This window comes from Sceloporus undulatus, chromosome 1, assembly GCF_019175285.1.
Source record: "Sceloporus undulatus isolate JIND9_A2432 ecotype Alabama chromosome 1, SceUnd_v1.1, whole genome shotgun sequence".
Lineage (NCBI taxonomy): Eukaryota > Metazoa > Chordata > Lepidosauria > Squamata > Phrynosomatidae > Sceloporus > Sceloporus undulatus.
Window position 1 is genome coordinate 29,681,472 of NC_056522.1, and position 21,205 is coordinate 29,702,676.

Sequence of the window (21,205 nt, forward strand, 5' to 3'; positions counted from 1 at the left end):
GAGTACAATATGCTACAAAACCCACCCCTTTCCCTTTGGCCGAGAGTCAGGCAAAATTGCAGAAGCCGGCGGCGCCATCCCCGCTCTGCCTCTTCTTCACACAAAAAGTGAAGCGCTGGACTACAATTCTCAAGAAGCCTTGCGCAGCGCACCGCAAATAGTACAGCAGAGAATGGGGCTGCCTGGGCTGACTGCTTGAAAAATATCAGGGTATCAGCTCAGAATGGCGGTGGACCTACCGGGCACCTCCCTCCTTCCTTCCCTCCCTCCCTCTCTCCCTTCTTCCTTTCCGCAGCATATCTTTGTCTCCTCCGTTTCCCTCAGGTCCTCCTTCAAACGGGGCTCCTGGGGGAGTTTGCTGGGAATGTTCTCAGAGCGGGATTGCGAGAGAGAGGTGAGTGGAGGCTCTTTTAAGGGTTTTTGGACTTCAGCTCCCAGAGGCCCAGGCTATTGGCAACATGGCTGAGGCTTCTGGGAGCTGGAGTCCAAAATCTCTTAAAGGGAACAGTTTGGGGTACTATAATATTATATATCAATGGTCCCCAAACTGTGCTGTTCAAGAGCAAACTCTGCTTTTTAAGGGGATTTAAAAATTTTTAAGGGGTTAAGGCTCTAAGGCAGTGCTTCCCAAACTTTGGTCCTCCAAGGGCTTGGGACTTCAGCTCCCAGAGGCCCCAGCTAACCTAGCAAACAGTCTGGAATTCAGGGAGAGGAAGCCCAAAATATTTAGAGCCCAAAGTTTGGGAAACATTGCTATAGGCCACAATGCTCCCCAAACTCTGCTTTTTAAGGGGATTCTGGACTTTAGCTCCCAGAACCCCAGGCTATTGACCAACATGGCTGATGCTTCTGGGAGATGAGGTCCAACATCTCTTCAAGGGCACAGTCTGGGGAGCACTGCATAGGGCAAAAGATAACCTCTTGGGTTCTTCAGTACACGTCTTTTAAGGATTAGAATTATAGAATCATAGAGTTGGAAGAGACCGCAAGGGCCATCCAATCCAACCCCATTCTGCCATGCAGGAACTCTCAATCAAAACATCCCCAACAGATGGCCATCCAGCCTCTGCTTTAAAGCCTTCCAAGGAAGGAGACTCCACTACACTTCGAGGGAGTGTGTTCCAATGTGCAACAGCCCTTACTGTCCCTTAGTTCCTCCTTATGTTGAGGTGGAATCTCTTTTTTTGTAGCTTGCATCCATTGTTCTGGGTCCTAGTCTCTGGAGCAGCAGAAAACAAGCTTGCTCCCTCCTCAATGTGACACCCTTTCAAGTATTTAAACAGGGCTATTCTATCACCTCTTAACCTTCTCTTCTCCAGGCTAAACATACCCAGCTCCCTAAGTCGTTCCTCAAAGGGATTCATGGTTTCCAGACCCTTCACCATTTTAGTCACCCTCCTTTGGACACATAGCTCCAGTTTCTCAATGTCCTTTTTGAATTATGGTGCTCAGAACTGGACATAATATTAATTAAAAAAATAATTTAAAAAACCCCAAAGATACACTTCGCACAATTCCTTTTGCTTCAGGGACTCAATGGTTCCACAGTATTTTATCCTCTCGGGATTCCTGTCAGGTAAATCAGGCTGGTGCAGTGGCTTGAGTGTTGGACTATGGTTCAAAACACACTGCAGAAATAATGCACTTTGAGACTGCTTTGACTGCCTTGGCTCAGTGCTGGCTAAGTGACAGTTTTCCTGCTAAGCACCTGCATATCATAACCATTTGAATTAAAATTACTACCATATTTAAATCAAATCTGATGTTTTTTTAATTTTTATTTGGTGTGCGTTGGAAGAGGGGTAGCCTTATACGGCGAGTATATCACAAACTCTATATTTTAACTGGAAAAGTTGGGGGCGTCTTATACGCCCAGTCGTCTTATACACCGGAAAATGGTATATCTGTGAATGGTTTAAATCCATAGCAAATTTGAATTCTATCTTTGCAGAGTCTCCCTATAAAAGACCTCTTAGTGGTGTGATGGTGATGTAGGGAAACCTCTCCCCCTCCCCAAGTTGAATTTTAGTGTATTGAGTTTAGAATTGACAGTATTAACTGGACTGATTTGGGCTATGAATATTGCTGAATAGTTGAAAAGATCAGCCCAAATATTTCCTAAATGCATTGTGAACAGGAGTAAAGTACCTGAGCAGATAGAGATAAATAGTTGTCTAGTTTTGTGATCAGCAAATTGTCTAGTTATTTGATCAAGAAAGTGTCATGGCCAGCCAAGAGCAAATCTCGGAGGATGAGGAGGAGGATGGGGCTCCTCCAGAGCAAGAGGTAATTGAGGCTACACCAGGTGCTAATCCTGCTCTGCCAGAATCCAGCCCTAATCTCCCAGCCCCAGAGGAGGAGGCTCAGCCAGGTCCTAGTGCTGGTGGGATTCCTCTGGGGAGGAACCAGGCTTGAAAGTTCCCTCCTATAAACAACGCAGGGCTGAAAGTGCTGGCAGGCGCAGATTCCAGAGAATTGCTGAGCAGCAATTAGCAAATCAGCCTCATGTGGCACGGGGAAGAGTTTCTCTTACTTAGGCCTGTTACAGACTGCCAAAATAAAGCTGCTTCGGGTCTCTTTGGAGGTATGCTGTTTAAAGTTAGGCTCCTCCCTCCCTAACTGTCATCGTTCGGCCTCTGAGGGAGAGAGAAGGCTGGCCCAGTACCATCAGGGGCTAGCCTGAAGAAAGAGGCTCCTCCCTCCCTAACTGCCCGCCCACCCGCTTTCCACCTGGGCAGGAGCGGCCCAGAGAGACTCTTCCTTGCCGTCGGAGCGGCGTTTCTCCAGGGGGAGGGGCCGGTGAGAGCGGCCTCCATAAAGCCGGCTCGCCGGCTCCCCTGAAGAGGACGCCGCCTGCCCATTTTCCACCTGGGCAGGAGCGGCCCAGAGGACTCTGTTTTGCCGCTGGAGCGGCGTTGCTCAAGGGGGAGGGTCCGTGGGAGTGGCCTCTTTAAACCGGCTCGCCGGCTCCCCTGCAGAGCTCTCCGCTCACGCCCCTATACCATCAGGGAGGAGTGCCAAGGACAATTGCCTGGTGCCGCCATTGTGGACTTTCTGGAGGGAGGGAGATTGAGGAGAGGGGTGTAGCTAGTATTGTCAGAAGTTTGTTGGACATGGTTTGTAATTGGCTTGGTGAGGGAGAGGGAGGTGCGGCTGTGTTAAGAGGGGCTCCCATTGGAGTAGTGTGGGGCAAGGGGAGATATAGTGGTAGGAGAGTGGAGTTGTATCGTAAGGGAAGGCGGGATTTTGATTTTTAATCTGTGATCTGTATTGTATTATATCTGTAATCTGTACTGTATCGTATTTTCATTTTGTTTTGTAAACCGTCGTGATCATAGGAACGGCGGTATATAAATAAAAATTTCAATCAATCAATCAAAATTTCAATTTCAATCAAATGATGCATGCATCCTAAGAATTCGGAAGCTGCACCAAAGCTGCACTCCAGTGCTTAGGAATGGAGTGTGACTTTGGTGCAACTTCCGGATTCTTAGGACCCATGCATCATTTAAATACAGTGGTGCCTCGGGTTACGAAAATAATTCGTTCCGCGGCCGCTTTCGTAACCCGAAAAGCCTTCGTAAGCCGAAAACCCATAGGCGCTAATGGGGAAAAAAGCCGCGGCTCTGCCGCGGCTCCATTTAAAATAGCGCCGGAGTTTTTTCGTAACCCGAAAAAACTTTCGTAACCCGAAACAATAAATCCCTATGGGATTTTTTCGTATCCTGAAAAATTCGTAACCTGGGTATTTCGTATCCCGAGGTACCACTGTAGCATACCTCCAAAGAGACCTGAAGCAGCTTTATTTTGGCAGTCTGGGGCGGGTTACAGACCACCCGTTTGGGGCGGGCTGTACCCGCCCCTTTCCCCGGGGTATCGGGGCCTCAGCGTCCAGAGTGGCAGGCAGCCGCTGAGGCCCCGATCCACCGCTTTTCAGGCTGCGGGGAAGCGGCAAAAGGCCCCTTCCCCGCAGCCTGGAAAGGGGTGTCCTTGGGGCTTCAAGCCCCAAGGACACCCCGCGGCGGCAGGGAGGAGGAGAAAGGGGCCGCTTGGCCCCTTTCTCCTTTGGTCCACTGGGCACAGCCGTGTGAGGGCTGCGCCCAGTGGACCAAACCAGGAAGGAGCTCCGAAACGGAGCTCCTTCCTGCTTTGCGCTAAGAGCACTAAGCGCCCTGGCGCGGAGCGAGGACGTCACGTCCGCGCTGCCCCGTATAGAGGCGGCGTGGTCATGACGTCGTCATGGCGGCGGCCGTGTGGACCGGCTGCTGCCATTTTGTGCGTACAGAGCGCGCACTAGGGTTAGGGAGTGCAGAAGCACCGCCCCTTTCTAACCCTAGTACATGCTCTGCGCATACTTTCTGGCCCGTTTGTAACGGGCCTGTAACAGGCCTTAATGAGCAGAGAGACACCAACTCAGTGCCAGAGTTTATTGCATGATCCTTTGGTGTGACTGCTGCCTGCACTGGCTCCCTGTATCTTGACTCTTGACTTTGGATTGGACTGGACTATTGCTACCTTCTGGCTGACCTGACCCTGGACTGGACTGACCATTGTGACCTCTTTATCCTGACTTTGGCTTGGCTTTTGGCTTGGTTTTTCTCTCACTCCTTGCAAGGTTTGTGGACTATTTCCCAGCTTCATAGTTAATTGCCTTGCTGAGCCTTCCTTATCAGCGTGTGTCTGTGTGTGCTGGCCGCAGTCCTGGACAGAAAGCTCCTGGTTTTCATGAACTTCATTTCCTAGTACAACTGACAATTTGCCATGTTGCCTGGGCTTCTGGGAATTGGAGCCCATGAACAACTGGAAGCACCCCTTTCTCCATTTGAGAATCACTGATCTAGTAGGGCTAAGGACTGAGACATGAGCAAATGTAAAACACATATTCTTGAAGAAAGCCTGGATTGTGAAAACTCTTTGAAAACTGCATTGTTTGCCTAAAGATTGATTGTGGGAAGAAAACGGCTAAAATTACTTCTTGCTTCTTTCAAAAAGAAACTTATTGAATTATATCCCTCAGGAATACACAGAAGCAGTAAGGGAGTGTTTGTGATAAAGAGGGAATAAGTTGAACAATTTATTTTTCCAGCACTTAGCTTCTGGATGGGTCTTCAGAGCCAGGGAATTCTGGAAAGGTTGGCTTGGGAAATCATCTGTCCCATTGTACTCTGGTCTGAGGAACTGCCTGGAAGCAAGGCATTGAATAAAGAAGCTGCTCAAAGCTGCGAGTTTTCACTTCTTTGTGAGTAACAAATCGGCCTTCTCTCTCCTTTGCGGTGCCCAGAATCTTTTTCCTCCTGCTCCTTCTACACTGCTACTGCTCTATATTGGCATGCTTACCTTGGTGTGGTGCACCAACTGCATTCTAGCAAATGACCTTATTGGATTGTGGGCAATACATTTTGCTGTACAGAATGTTGTTAGGAAGGGAAAAATTATATAGCAGGGGTGGATAAAATGGGGCTCTTCTACATGTGTCTGTTATTTTGCAACACCCAACTCCCCCTTTCTTTAGCAAAAAATTCTTTAGCAAAATTTTCTGAAATCCTTCATGAGTGATTATTCATATTTTAAATAGATTACAGAGTCTCCTACATTGTTTAAGATCAGAATTAGACAGCAGGAGATGGGACATTTTGGGCAGTCTGCATAGCCTTCAGAGAGTTCCCAGGGCAGGAATTTGGCTCCAGAAACTCCTAAAGCTGCTCATTCCTCTTACACATGAATATCAAAAGTCATGTCCCGTTATAGGAGGATTGACAATTGTGTGGCCCTCCAGATGTTGTTGGACTGTACTCCCAGTATTCCTTACCATTGGCTGTTTTGGCTAGGTATGATGAGAATTGCAGTCCAGGAACACCTGGAGGGTCACATGATTTCCATCTCTCAGTTATATGGTTGCAACGCAAGGGTCAAATTGTTTGAAATATAGGAATCTCATATCCGATCACAAGTAAAAGTCTAGTAATGATGGTTGATAAGGTTTGTCTTAGGGTTGCCATAAGTATGAAATTAGTTGAAGGCAACTGTAACAGTGATGGTGAACCTATGCCACACGTGCTGGAAGTGGCACTTTGCACCATTTCCTCGGGCACAGGGTGAGGGAGAAGGCAGAAGAGGCAGGGGCGTGCCCATTCCTCCTCCCTTCCTTTTCCTGGCCTCCAGCTGTCTCTCAGAGACAGCTGGAAGCCAGAAAAGGGCACTCCAGAGAAGGAGGCAGAGGAGCGCGCCTCTGGCTCCTTGCAGCCTTTTCCCGGCCTCCAGCTGCCTCTTCATGAGAGCTAGAGATTGGGAAAAGGGTGGGGAGAGGAGGAGCGACCTGCGCATGCCACTTGCTCCTCCTCAGGGAGCTTTGCTGGCCTCCAACTGTCTCTGGAGACACAGCTGGAAGCAGGGAAAGGTCCATGGGGAGGGAGGCAGGGGTCCTGCCCAGCTCCCTTCCTCCCCACTTACCCTTCCTGCCCTCCAAATGACCCAAATGGGGTACTTGGAGGGCAGGGAAAGGTCCGTGGGGAGGAAGAGAGGGGGCCTGCCCATTCCTCCTCTTCCCCTTTTGCCTTTCCTCGCCCCCAAAGGGCTCCAGAGAGCCCTTTGGGGCGAAGAAAGGTCCGGAAAGAAGAGGACTGGGGCTGTGCCCATGGCTCCGCCCCCTCATGGGCATTTGCTGACCCCTAGCTGTCTTTTGAGAGACAGCTAAGGGTCAGGAAAAAGGTGGGGGAGAAGACCTGTCCAGAGGATGGAAGCTCCGCCCATGGAGGGTGGAAGCCACATCCCCTGGGCCAGAAGCCCTGCCCTAGCACACAGCACCATCCTGAGGGGGCACAAGCCACGCCCCCTGGCAAGCAAACCTAAAAAGATTCACCATCACTGCACTATAATAACGTAAGCCCTTTAGGCAGCATGCTTGTACTTGTGTGATTGCAATTTTTAGGATGACTTTTGGGAGGTAGCCCTTTACCTGGATATTTCAAGAATTTCTCATTAGTGAAATTTACTTTCATACACATGTATTTTGAATCTGCATTTAAGTCACTTTTGTAATTTAGAAAACCACTAGATGTCTCTCTTGATGCATGGTTTTTGTTGCAGAATAATCATTTTGTACCTACAGGAACTATATTTAATTTGCTTTCCTCCAGGCATACTTTGTTTCCAATACATTCTTGTGTTTGGATTACAGTCAAACACATTTTATGTAACTCTTTGGGTCCTTTTAAATGAATCAACATTTTAGAATGGGGAAGCCTGAAGGTAGGAACTTTTTCATAAAAGTGAATTTTGTTTCCACAGATGTTGTATTGATGCACCTCTCATACCTTTATACTTAGTTGGCTGCCATGCATAACTCTTAAAAATTAGGACACATGGGCAGGTGTCAAAGCAATGAATAGGAAACTTGATCCTCCACTCTGTGTAATGACAGAGAAAGCTCTGTTCAGGTACTTGTTACTTGGAAGATCATTCCAATAAAGCTTTGATTCCATAGGCAAGACTTAAAATTTATTAGAATCTTTACAAAATGGTTTGGAAAGAAACAAGTGATCATAAATAATAATAAATAATAATAATAAATTTTTTATTTTTATACCGCCCTTCCATAGATCAGGGCGGTTGACAGCAAAATATCAAACAACATATACATCAGGGTTACAAACAATTACATACAAACAGAATAAAACCCCCGTTAGCCAGTCCTCTTTGCCACAGAAGAGGAAGGGAGGCCCACTGGACTTTAATCGGGGAATGCAAGCTGAAATAGAAAGGTTTTTAGGTCCTTTCTAAATTGGGCCAGGGAGGTGGCCGAGCGGAGCTCTGTGGGCAGCGTGTTCCAAAGGGCTGGGGCGGCAATGGAAAATGTCTTCCTCACGGTGGAGGTCAACCTAGCCCCTGGCTCAACCTAGCCCCTGGCAAAAAAAAAAAAAAAATCTGTAGGAACACAAACACATGATCAGTCAGTTTATAACACTTCTACCATATATACTTGACTATAAGTTGATGTCACGTGTAAGTAAAGTTTTGGGGACAAAGTTATGTATTTTGGTATGACCCATGGATTAGTTAAGGGTAAAATTTGGAGGCGTCTCAGATCCATGGTGGCTCTTGAGAGTTTCCCCGGCAATGAACAGAAGCTGTTTCTCTGCCGCAGCGAGGAAGCACCAGAGAGCCCTGGTTGCAGCCATTTTTTCTTTGGAATGGGGTTTCTATTTTATTGTTTTCCTGTTCCTGTTCTGTAGTAATGTTTTTAACTGATTATTGGATTTTAATGTTGTATTGTTATTGCTTTTATATTTTGTACGCCGCCCTGATCATATCTATGGAAGGGCGGGATATAAATAAAATTTATTATTATTATTATTATTATTAAACAGTCACAGGCGCCCTCTGCCCCTTAACCCCGCCAAGAAACCTACTTTTACAGTAGACTGTCCCCGGAATGGAAGCTCTTTACCGTGGCCCATCCACAGTTGTCTGCAGTGGCTGGCTTGTCTTCTCACAGAGGATGAGGAAGAGGCGGGGATGAAGAGTCAGTTGGGGGAGAGCCAAATGTAAAAGGAGCTAAGGCAGGGAGGGAGAGAAAGAGTGTGTGTGTGTACATGCATGCTGGACTAGGGAAGGTGGGGAAGAAGGTGTGTGTTCGTTTGTGACTGGATCAACTGTTGCTCCCATAGAAATAAAACTTGCCCTTCATTCTCTTTGCTTCCAGCAGCCCATTCCCAGGCATGAAGGGAAAGTGGGGAGGAAGGTGTATGTGTGTGTGTTTGCCACTGGATGAGCTAACATCATTGACATTACGATATTGACCCATATATAAGTTGACCCAGAATTTTGGGGTCAATTTTTGGGCATAAATTTCTCAACTTATAGAGGGGTATATATGATAAGTTCTGCAATAATATAGTTCAGCAATGATACATTTCATATGGATATAAAGTGTAATGAAAGAAGTGTCTTCCCAACCAATTTAAAACTATATGTTGTTGTTTGATCATTTGTTTGTTTAAACTGAGTATGCTTTGCCCTTGTTATAGGTGTAGGATAGCTTGAGCTAATTATCTTCACTTTCCTTTAGGCAAACCTTTGTACATAGATTGAAAACAAATGATGAAAAACATGTTCATGATCAAATAAATTCCACTCCCTTCTTTTCTACTTAAAAGAAGAATCCCTCTCTGTTATCATAACACTTTCCTCTGGTTCTCCACTCCTGCACTCCTCTTGATCTTCTCGTAGCTCTCATCTTTGCATGGGACGGATGTACAGTACTTTTATTCAGAACCTGACATATAATGGTTTGCCTCCTTGAGCTTGCATTACATATTGAAGGAGAAGTGTATGAAGAGTAAGGAAGCTGGCTATGTAAACTGCCATTTACACTGTAGACACACAAATCGAATACAATCAGCTCCCCATATCCACAGATTCTTTATCCATGGATTCAACTATACACAGCTTGAAAATATTCCAAAAATACACAAATTCCAAAAAGCAAATCTTGATTTTGCTACTTTATATAAGGGACACCATTGTGCTATGCAATTGTATATAATGGTACTTGAACATCCACATATTTTGTTATCCATGGGGGGTCCTGGAACCAAACCCCAGTGGATATTAAGGACCCACTATACAGACTTTCCTCGTTTTAAGGTACTTTACTAATACAGCATTTTTAAGTTACACAGTACAGCGCTAATTCGTAACCTGTGCTCAGTCTGTTTACAGCTTTTGTGTGCTTCTTGTTTCAATATTGTATTCTGGAAATTTTGAATTTTTTTTAGGCCTAGTGCTGTTGTGCTCTTAATAAATAATAGTATAAATATGTTCTTAGGCTTTTTATATTTATTGGCAAGTGATAAAATAGGCTGTGATTCACTTTAAGGTGATATTCGCTTTCCAGCAGTTTTCTGGAACCTAACCTGCTGTCTTAGCAACGTATGGCTTTATACTGTTCCAAACTGAACTTAATTGATGTAATTTCCTGTTGCTTTCTGGTAAACATTTTACACTTGCTTCTGTGAGGTAAAGCCCAATGATAAAATTCATTTTAAAAATAATTTGCTGCCAAATCTGTTAATAGAAATGCATCTTGCAGACCCTTGCACTTGTCAGTATGAAACTAAAGCCAATGGAAAGATAGGCATGTTCTGTACCACTGATCGCTGTGTTGCAATTATGTTTAGCTTCCTCAGTAACATGTAATGAAACTGCTTTGGCAACATACTTTATCTGTTGCAATAAAATGGAATATTTTTGCTCCCCCCAAACTATCTCTAAAAATGTACCTTTAAAAACTTTATATGTGGAGTTAGAAGTTTTCAGAAATGAAAAGTGTATGAATATAAGCTTTTTATTAGAAACCTTGTTCCCCATACTTTAGAGCAGGAGTGCCTATTAAACTTTCAAGTGAATCTCTCTAAAGCCATAATGGCTGAAAAGATTTAATCTACAGTGTGGGTGGTAGATTTTTTTAAAAAGTTTCTTAAACTGTTATTTGGTCTCAGAATACCAGGGAGTTTCCTGCTCCATGTGTATTTAATATAGGTACACTTCACACATTTTATTTTTTAGATATACTGTATGAATGTGACAAACAGGGGAATTTGTTTGAAAACCTCTTTTCTGCAAGTACTAGAGACCTGGGATTTGTTTTTCAGCAAACTATACTTCTGTTGTTTAATGTATAGATTATAATTATAGTTTAGTACACTTTGTGGAGTTACGGTCAATAAAAATAACCACCTCTGCTGTAGAAAGATACTTGTAATTCATGAGGATGAAACAAAATGATCTGAGCTACTAAACTACTCATTACCAACAGGCCTTACCTACAGTTTCTTGAAATATGCTTATCTTCAGTTTACAGTTTTGGACAGTGAGTAACTATTCTGTTTCTGCAAATTTCAATTAATACCTTAGTACTGATCAGGAAGACGGTTCAGACATTGACATCTATTTTCCTCTTTGACAAGGCAAGTTCTTTGTAATACCATAACCTGTAGTAGCATGCGTTTAACATTGGTTACTCCCAACTTGATGCATGCCCACAGAAGAAAACTGAATATTAAATAGTTCATTCCCTCCCTCTATCTCAGTTTAGTTTCCAAAATAAAAACACATTCTCATTTAGTACAGGGTTCTAAATTAATGTTGCAAAGAGGTATGTAGCTATGTCGTTAGTGCTAATTTCTAAGCTAGTCCACAGTGTGCACAGTGCAGTTAAAGTGGTCTCAAACTGGATTTTTCCACAGTGTGTTTTGGACTTGAGTTTGTATAATTCAAATGTATAGAGAAATCATAGCATAAGGCTACAAAGATCATCTAGTCCAAACCCCTTCCATGCAAGAATACATAATTGAGGCCCTTTACAGACCGGCCTGGGGGCAGAGTGAGGGCATAGAGTCCTCACAACGCATGCCCGACTCCACCCCCCCCAGGTGCCCTGACACTGCACGCCGCTCCACACAGCACACAGTGTCATGATGCGCCTCCAGCACTGCATCCATACAATGCAGCGCCAAAGGAGCATCATATAGGTGCGCCACTGCAGCTATGGTGCCCTTTCGAGGCCGCAAAAAGGAGCCATTTTTTGTGGCTCCATTTTACAATCTTGAAAGACTGGATTGAGGCCGCGGTGTGTGAGCCCCAATCTGGCTAGGAAAGGGGCGGCTGCAGATCGCCCCATCGGGGCAGTCTGTCGAGCCCCTCTAACACTCTTATAAGATGGCTATCCAATGAAAAATAATTTGGCTCTGTGTGCAAGAATGATAACAGCTGACATATTTGTTTGAGTTTCCAAAATGTAGCACTGTTTCAGGTATAGTATAGTAAAATGATTTATCTGAACAAAGTTTAATGCACAAACTGGATTATTTCTGCAGTGTGTTCTATGGGCTAAGGAGCATGAAGAGTTCACTCTTGGGGGCTGAACCTTGCTGCCACTGCCCCCCCTCCTAAGGCTTGAGGTTGTTATGCACATTCACACTCTAACCTCAGGCTTTCAGAGTGTAGCAGTGGGCTCAACCAGTGGGCATGCATTCCTCATGGTCCCCCCTCTTGAAGCTTGTGTTATATGCACATTCACACAGCAGCCTTGGGCTTTGAGAGGAATGGTGGCAGCGGCGGCTGAGCCTGGCCACCAAGTACACATTTTTTGTGCTCCCTCCCCGGCCGAGGGTTGAGGCTGTTGTGTGCACATTCACACAGCAGGCTCAGTCTTTGGAAGGGGTGGTGGTGGCGGCGGCGTCCGACCACCAGGCATGCATTCTTTGTGCTCCCTCCTCTGGGAAGGCAGACAGCTACCTGCTTTCCAAGCTCAGTGACTGCATCCCTGGTTGCCAGGCCTTGCCACTGCCTCTGCTGCTGTCCTCTGTATTCTCAGGTTTTCCAATTTTGCTGGGATACTGTACCCCTAACCTGTGTGAATATGGAGGGTTGACGATTTCTCTTTGAATTTCTTTGGTACAAATTATCTTGTGTGTTCTAACTATATTGGTATCTGACACAATCTCTATTGGGCTAGCACTTGTATTTGTTCTCCCTGTCGAGGAAATGCCTTTAGTACAGGTATACATACATATGTTGGAGTGGGAGTGTTTTCCTGCTCTGATCTCTTCTACCTGCCCCAGTAGGTTTGCAAGAGGAGCATCCTCTTTGGTCACATTCAGCAGGAAACTTTCTCTTTCTCTTCTCCTTGATTTCTTTAGGCTGGAACATTGTTTCCTGTTGCATTTTGAGATATACTGTTTCTCCTTGTTGCTCAAACTTCTAGATAGCACCAGATTTCCTTTAAATATTTTTCTTTGTGTAAGGGAATGCTTCCTACCTTTGGCCACAACCATTGTCTGATCTGGTTGGGAGAGGGTTACAAGGTAAACAGATCAATTTCTTTAAGAGTATAAAGGAGATGTCCCCCCCCCCCCAAGAATGCATTATTTGGTGGTAGTCTTAGGAGAATCTTTCAGGGTAGTAAGTAAAGGAAGTAAGTCACCCAGAATTAGTTTGGGATGTCCTGGAAACTACTTCTTGAACAGTGAATACACTATGATTATTGTGTGTTCAGAGACAAAGCTGGTGTGCGCTGAAATAATTTTTGAGCCTTTTTTTTGTATTGTTGCAGCTGTCAGTCTCATTTCTCTCACAAATTACATTATCTCGAGATTTTTAAAAAATTCCTGTGCGCCATCTGATTCATTCCCTTCCTTCTATCACTGATTTTCTTTAGAAATCCTGGCTTTTCACAGCTGTTCCCCTCATGCCTAAATACACAAAGGTATCATAAATAGCAAACTAACAGGTATTGAGAGACTGGGGCATAAAAGAGATCAAAGCAAACAGACCATGCAGTCATTTCAAAATCTTGGCTAGCTCCTCTTGTAAATAAGAGTGCTTCTAAAGCAGAAAGCATTCAACTACTGTATTTATATAGGCCTTGATTGACAGTTCAGTTATTAACTTCATAAAAACACAGGCAACGTAAACTAGTAGGAATGTTTGCTCTAGCAGTTTCTATCTGAAAGAAAATGAAAACCAAGATATAATGGCTTGCTCTCTGTTTCTCCAAAGTATTTATTTTAGAACTATGCAGTATAAAAGAATGTTTTCCCAAGTCAATGAACTTAAGCAATAATGCTTGCTTTCTGGTATTTAAGTATGTTGTTATTCGTGGAAAACAAATGCCAGTTTCCCCCTCCATTTCAGAGATGCTTAATGGGTATTCTAGTTCCTTTGCTTTTCATGTATAATAAATTTAAATTGTTCTTATGAGCAGACATAAAGAAAAATGGGAAATGTTGGCTCCTAAAGGGTTTTCTGTATGATATGTTCATAGAATCATAGAATCATAGAGTTGGAAGAGACCGCAAGGGCCATCCAGTCCAACCCGCTGCCATGCAGGAAATCCAAATCAAAGCATCCCCAACAGATGGCCATCCAGGCTCTGCTTAAAGACCTCCAAGGAAGGAGGCTCCACTACACTCCGGGGGAGTTTGTTCCACTGTCGAACAGCCCTTACTGTCAGGAAGTTTTTCCTAATGTTGAGGTGGAATCTCTTTTCCTGTAGCTTGCATCCATTGTTCCGGGTCCTGTTCTCTGGAGCAGCAAAAAACAAGCTTGCTCCCTCCTCAATGTGACATCCTTTCAAATATTTAAACAGTGCTATCATATCACCTCTTAACCTTCTCTTCTCCAGGCTAAACATCCCCAGCTCCCTGAGTCGTTCCTCATAGGGCAAGGTTTCCAGACCTTTCACCATTTTAGTCACCCTCCTCTGGACACGCTCCAGTTTCTCAATGTCCTTTTTGAATTGTGGTGCCCAGAACTGGACACAATATTCCAGGTGGGGCCTGACCAGATCAGAATACAGTGGCACTATTACTTCCCTTGATCTAGACACTATACTTTTATTGATGCAGCCTAGAATTGCATTGGCCTTTTTAGCTGCCACATCACACTGTTGACTCATGTTCAACTTATGGTCTACTTGGACTCCTAGATCTCTTTCACATGTACTTTCATTCAGCAATGTGTCTCCCATCCTATATCTGTGCATTTCATTTTTCTGCCCTAAGTGCAGTACCTTACATTTCTCTGTGTTGAATTTCATTTTGTTAGCTTTGGCCCAGCTTTCTAGTCTATTCAGATCATTTTGAATGTTGGTCCTGTCCTCTGGAATATTAACTATTCCTCCTAATTTGGTGTCATCTGCAAATTTGATAAGTGTGCTCCCAATTCTGTCATCCAGGTCATTGATAAAGATGTTGAATAACACTGGGCCCATGACAGAGCCCTGTGGGACCCCATTGGTCACTTCCCTCCAGGATGAAAAGGAGCCATTGTTGAGCACCCTTTGGGTTCGGCTGGTCAACCAGTTACAAATCCATGTAACAGTTACTTTGTATAGCCCACATTTTACAAGCTTGTTTGCAAGAATATCATGGGAAACCTTGTCAAAGGCCTTACTGAAATCAAGATATACTATATCCACAGCATTCCCTTCATCCCCTTCATTCCCATAGCATTCCCTCAGAGACAGCTGTTTAAATCCAGTATAATCTCTGCCATCTTTATTCCAGATTAAATCCCACTGGATTTAGGATTGTATTGTCAGTCCATGTCTTGGTGTAGATGCAATGGCTGGCTTTCTTAATCAGAAATATATCTTTCCTCTCAACCCTAAATAGCTGCATAAATGTAACTCATTTATGCTCATAAACCTGTATCATTTATGCTCATAAAACTACATCTGTCCTTACAGTACTAAATATTTGTATATATGTAGCTACTTACCAGTCTAATGAATTGCCTTTTCATTGCTGTGAAATGTCATGCTTTATGGTTTTTATTTAGATAATCAATGTCATTAGTCACCCCATATTGAGGATATGTATTCCCCAGTATCCTTTTGCATTTCAGCTTGTAGCTCACTGACCTTGAATGAATCTTCAAAAGTTTTCTGGACATATGAATCATTTCCTAGAATTACAGCTCATTTAAAAATATTTTAGCATAATTTCTCCTAGCACTATCCTTCTCTCTAGCATGTTCAGTACATTTTGCTAGGATAAAATGGGAAGAATGATATCAGCAACCACATAGATGAAGTCAACATCTCAACTGTTTAAAAAATTAAACTTAGTTGAAAAGTTATAAAAATCCACTACATAGTGAGGGTAGGAATAAATAGCATGGGTAAAAAGGTATCAACCAGAACCCCAAGACATTCCATTTAAACAAGAAAAGATGAAAGGTTTTTTAAAAAATATGTAATAGATAATACAAGGGTAAGAATAAGGTGCTGGTATGCTTATCATGTTATAAATACGGTGCACCCAAGTCATATGTGGGTGCGCCTTACGCTGAAAGCTGTGCCGGAAGAAGCGGCGCTATACGCCGAGTCATATGTGGACACGCCATATGCTGGAAGCCATGCTGGAAGAAGCGGTGCTATACGTTGGAAAAACTAATGGCACGCACGCCTCTGGTGCATGGCACCGTGTGGTATTACACACTACCACAAGCATGAGCCCCATTATCTTGAATGGGGCTCGAGCTTATGTAGGATTTCCTTTACGTGGGGGAGGTCCAGAACGGATCCCCTGCGTAAGGGAAGGGACCGCTGTATACAATGCTTAATATTAGCCAAAGGGATTACACCACAAATGTGAGATAAAGGGGGACCTTTGATTATATTAGTTATGGTAAATAGCAAAATCTGAACAAATTGTGCTGAGATTTCTTGTTTGTGGCTTTGTAGTTTGAAGGAAAGGTTAACAATTTTTAAAATATGACACTTCAGAATAAGAGCTGATTATCACGTATCTTCCTTTTGTGCTGTTTTGTGCCTTCTAGTGGCTTATGGCAACCCTAACATGGAAGTTTTCTTAGCAAGAGTTGTTCAGAGGGGATTACTATTGCTGTCCCCTGAGTCTTGCAGTTGGCTTCCTCTGAGACTTATCCAATGTCATCAAGTAGGTTTCCATGGCCAAGTTGTTACCCAAAGTGTGTGGGGCTGGTAGAGCCTTCACTGACAGCTGAAATCTAGTTTGGCCCGTAACAGACCATCAAAATGTGGCGTGGCGGTGGCGGCACTAGGGTTAGGGAGCGCGCACCATTGAGACGCTCCCTAACCCTAGTATGTACTCTGTATGTCAAAATGGCGGCACCCTGTACACACGGGCACCGCCATTTTGATGCGAGGACGCTTAGCGTCTGCACGTCGTGGTGCACTTGGGCATCAGAAGTGCGCCACAAAAGAACCCACTTTTTGCGGGTTCTTTTTCTGTCGACAGGAAACCGCATGGTTTATCTGTTGCGGCTTCCCGCTGGTGGAAAAGGAGGAGGCGGCAGACCACACTTTTTGGGTGGTCTGTATCCCACCTTTAATTCATTTGGGGAATGTTTATCTTGGCTTTGCAAGAGGAGGTAACATTTGCAGGAACTAAGCACCAGCTATACCAATAATAACTGAGAGACTCCAGGCATGGGGAACTACATGAACATTTATTGGGAGACATATAGAAGAACACACATATTAGAGTAACTCATTTCCTCACACAGCACACTTGGCTAACCAGATATAGAAAAGTGAAATGAGATAGGAGAATGTGAGGGTTGGAAAAGGGTGGATATCTGCCTGAACAGATGGTCCAGGGAAAGCAGGAAAGCAGGAGCTGCTTAAACCATGAGGCTTGACTATGCAGGTATAGTGAAGCAGAGAGGAATAGACAAAGGATAGTGACTCAGGCCCCATTCCCGGTCTGGAATCGTTAAAGCGATACCAAATCTACCCGGAAAGAAATTCTCACTACCCTTTACCTTGATCCATGCAATTTGCCCCTCTGAAGTTCACATTTGCAGTACCGCTTTAAAATGGTGCCTCCTTGTTGTCTATCAGATTCACTTCCGCTTTTGTCAAAGGTGACATATTCTACAACCATTGGCCAACGGAATTGGTTCTTCCCCCCTCCTTTAAAAAAAACAACTGGGACTACCAAATTTAGAATTATATTACAATGCATGCGCTCTAACCTGGATTAGAGATTGGATACTATTGGAAGATGATAAATTGTTGTATATCAAAGGTTATGGATTAAATCGGGGCTGGCATGCTTTATATTTGTTATGGATCAAATAAGGAAATTAGGCAATTCAAACAACATCTTATTAGGAATTCTTTACTGAATATTTGGAATACATTAAAGAAACAGTTATATAGAGGGTTACCAAAATGGACTTCTCCGCAAGAGGCACACCATAAGAATGAAAACAAATTGACTAATATCTGGATAAGATATGAGAACCTATTAAGGGAAAATGGAGGATTAGAAGATCTTATAACTAAGGATGAATTATTAGGATTGGATCCCCATTTGACTTGGTTAAAGTACTGGCAAATCAAAGAAGATTGGAAAAGGAATAAGGAGACATTGGGAATAGAAAATATAGAATTAGAATTTGATAAGATTATTAGAGGTAACAGAGTTAAACTAATTAAATTTTTTTATATATTTCTGGTTAATATGGAAATGATAGACGAAACGGTGAAAACCAACATGATAAGATGGGCCCAAAACATTGGGAAAGAAATACCGCTAGCCAGTTGGGAGAATGTTTGGAAGAAAAAATTACGGTTTACTACTTGTATTAGTTTAAAAGAGAATTACTATAAACTTTTCTATAGATGGTATCTGACGCCAACCAGACTTGCTAAGATAGCCAAACATGGAACTTCGACATGTTGGAAATGTAAAGAAAAAGGCGGTTCTTTTTACCACCTTTGGTGGCAGTGTGAGGTTGTCAAGAAGTTTTGGAAAAATATCCATAAAAATATTGTATGTACCCTGAAGAAGAATGTACCTCTGAATCCTGAATTGTTTTTGTTGAACATTACAGATGGAATTCAGGATAACTTGGTCCAAGACGAGATTAGTACTCTATTATATATGATAACAGCCGCTAGGCTGACCTGGGCAAAATACTGGAAATCTAGTAGAACCCCTACAATAAGGGAATGGGTTGCAAAACTGAAGATCTTGCAACTCTGGATATATTATCAATGTCTAAAAATAATAGATCTTCGCAACAATATGAGGACAAGTGGATTAGGATAGCATCACTTTGGGAAAACAATGTGTAAGATGTATGAACGTCTGTGTATCTATGTAAGTATCTGCTTCAAAATAAAATAAAATTTAAAAAAAACTAGCGGCAGTGTTTGCATATTTTGTCAACTTGTCAAATTTAAAACCTTCCCTTCCTTTCCAGCCCAATGCCACCTCCAAAGCCCTTGCCTGCCCCCCCCCGATGCCATCCTTTTCCCTTCCCTTCGCTTCCAGCCCAATGCCACCTCTAAAGCCCTTGCCTCCCTCTCGGATGCCATCCTCTTCCCTTCGCTTTCAAGCCAAGGCCACCTCTGAAGCCCTTGCCTCCCCCTTGGATGCCATCCTCTTCCCTTCCCTTCTAGCCCAAAGCATGCACATAATCTGTCATAATAATCTGTCATAATAATAATATTAATGCCATCTCTGCATCCTCTTTCTTTGCTTTCCTTCCGATTGCCACTGCAGAATGCCATCTCTCCTTACATACACATATGTAGCAAAAGCATTCACACATTATGTATCAATTTGCTAAATTTAAAAGCATTCACATATTCTGCCACACACGCACAATTATTTTTTTAAAAAAATACTGCTTGCAAAGCAACCGGTGTGAGAGGGGAGGCATGTTCTGCCCACTTCCCTCCCTCTGACCTAAATCCCTCCCCTGAACTTGACCCGATCATGACTGGGGTGGGAGGGAAAGGGCAAACCCTCTCTGAATAAATTCTGCCGAGAAAATCCCATGATAAATTCACCATGGTGTCACCATAAATTGGTGAATTGAAGACACACAACATGAACAGTCTACTGCAGCAGCTATTCACCCATTGCTTGCTTTTTTTTTTAACTGGAAATGCCTTGGATTGTTGCTTTCAAAGATATTGCCATGTTCGTCTGTAGAATCAGTATTTAGAGAGATCTTGTAGCAACTTTAAGACTTAACTGAAAGAAGTTGGCAGCATAAGCTTTCGTAGACTTCAGTCTACTCCCTCAGATTGGATTGTAGCTGTGACATTCTGCATATAAACTGTGCATTCTGCCATAGAGCGCAAGCTTAAATCAAACAATGTTTAATAAAATACAAAAAGTTTAGTTTCAGGGGTTTTCTTTCAGCCCAGGCCTTTGCCACTAATACCACTTTAACCTCCCACATATTTTGATCTTTTCCTAATTATGGTTAAGAGCTTACATCAAACACTTTACTAGGCAGAAATTTGCTAGCAGAATTAGGCTTTTTCTTCCTCCTCACTTGTAACCATCATGCTGACTAAAAGGTCTTGGCCCTCCACACTACCTGAAATCCTTCTTCAGAGGTTTCTCCAGTCTTGAGAGCACATTTTGAGAGTCTAAAGGAGAGAGAGGAAGTTAGCCCCTTCCTGTTCTGTTGATGAAAGCAGTTCCATCAATAGAATGACAGATTGGATCATACTCATGGCTTCTGAATTCCATGGTTATCTCTGGAAGAAATTCTTATATTCCTGAGAGCTGGAGACTTCCTTGAATTTTAACTAGGTCTGTTCAGTTGTGAGCTGGTTAAGCATGATAATAAAGAACATGAAGTGTCAAGCAATTTAGAAAGCACTATATAGCAGTATTTTTTCCACACACAGCTGGCTTGACCAAAGATCCTATGAGTGTTATTGAAAGAATGTAATTATCACTTATTTGGAATTTCTTGGCTTGTGTATCTTTGAATAAGACCCAAAGAATGAAAATAAGAAAATATTTTCTCCCAGTATATATTTGAAATATTAGGTCTTGGTGAAAACAGTTTGTCAGTTTGAAATGCACTGTTTAAAATTAATGCTATATTTATCTCTTCGGTTAGGCAGAAAGTCACTTTTATATACTCAGAATTGCATGCCACGATTTTTCTAGAATCTGGGGAAGTGTCCATTGCTTCCTCTGATCATGTTCCTCAAGATTAATTGCTGCAGCTTGATGTGGTTTGCAAGATGTTTTCCTCAGTCAATCCCACCACATGTAAATATTACCATTGCTCATTTTAGCTGGTGAGATTGAGGAGAGTTGGATGATCAGGTGGATCCAGGGGATGATAATTTTTTCACTCTGTCAAGGAGAGGTGCCTGTTGCTTTGAGCCTATAGTGCACCTTCTGCTAAAGAGGGATTCTCTGGACCCTGAAGAATGTGAACATAATTGCCTCATAGTTCATATCCCCTTTAGGGAGAAGATGGAGCAGTGTGGTGGCTGGATAACACTACATGTCTTGGGAGGAAACAGATTATCTGGACTAATTTCAGTTTGGTTTTAGGATAGGTTTTAGTAACAAAGCAACCTTACTTGATCAGATTGATAACCTACACCAGATGAAAGACCATGGAGTACTGTTGTGTTGATCTTTCTGAATCTTTTAGCATATTTTGATATCATTGATCATTGTACCCTACTTGATGTAATGCCAAGATTGGCTGAAGAGAGAAATTTATTTGTACAGGGAGCTTTGTATACCTCAGGAAGCTGACTCTACCCTGCTTGAACCACATTTCCACAATGAACAAAATGTGGTTGGGTCAGTTTTCCCACCAACTTAACATTTGTTAAACATTTTTGACACTATTCAGTGTCAAGCCTCGCATCCACCTTAAA

At 43.1% G+C, this 21,205-nt stretch overlaps 1 protein-coding gene across 4 annotated transcripts in view; it reads left to right on the plus strand.

Moving 5' to 3' along the window:
• THADA (THADA armadillo repeat containing) overlaps positions 1-21,205 on the plus strand; it is a 207,324-nt gene that overhangs the window by 77,913 nt on the left and 108,206 nt on the right. The window contains exon 27 of one of the 4 annotated variants that reach the window (XM_042474438.1): positions 5,087-5,230. The exons of the other annotated variants lie outside the window; for them this stretch is intronic. Within the exon in view, the coding sequence (XP_042330372.1) occupies positions 5,087-5,093 (7 nt within the window). The 3' untranslated portion in view covers positions 5,094-5,230. Of the gene's footprint in view, positions 1-5,086; positions 5,231-21,205 lie in introns of those variants that run through there. 4 annotated transcript variants of the gene reach the window in all.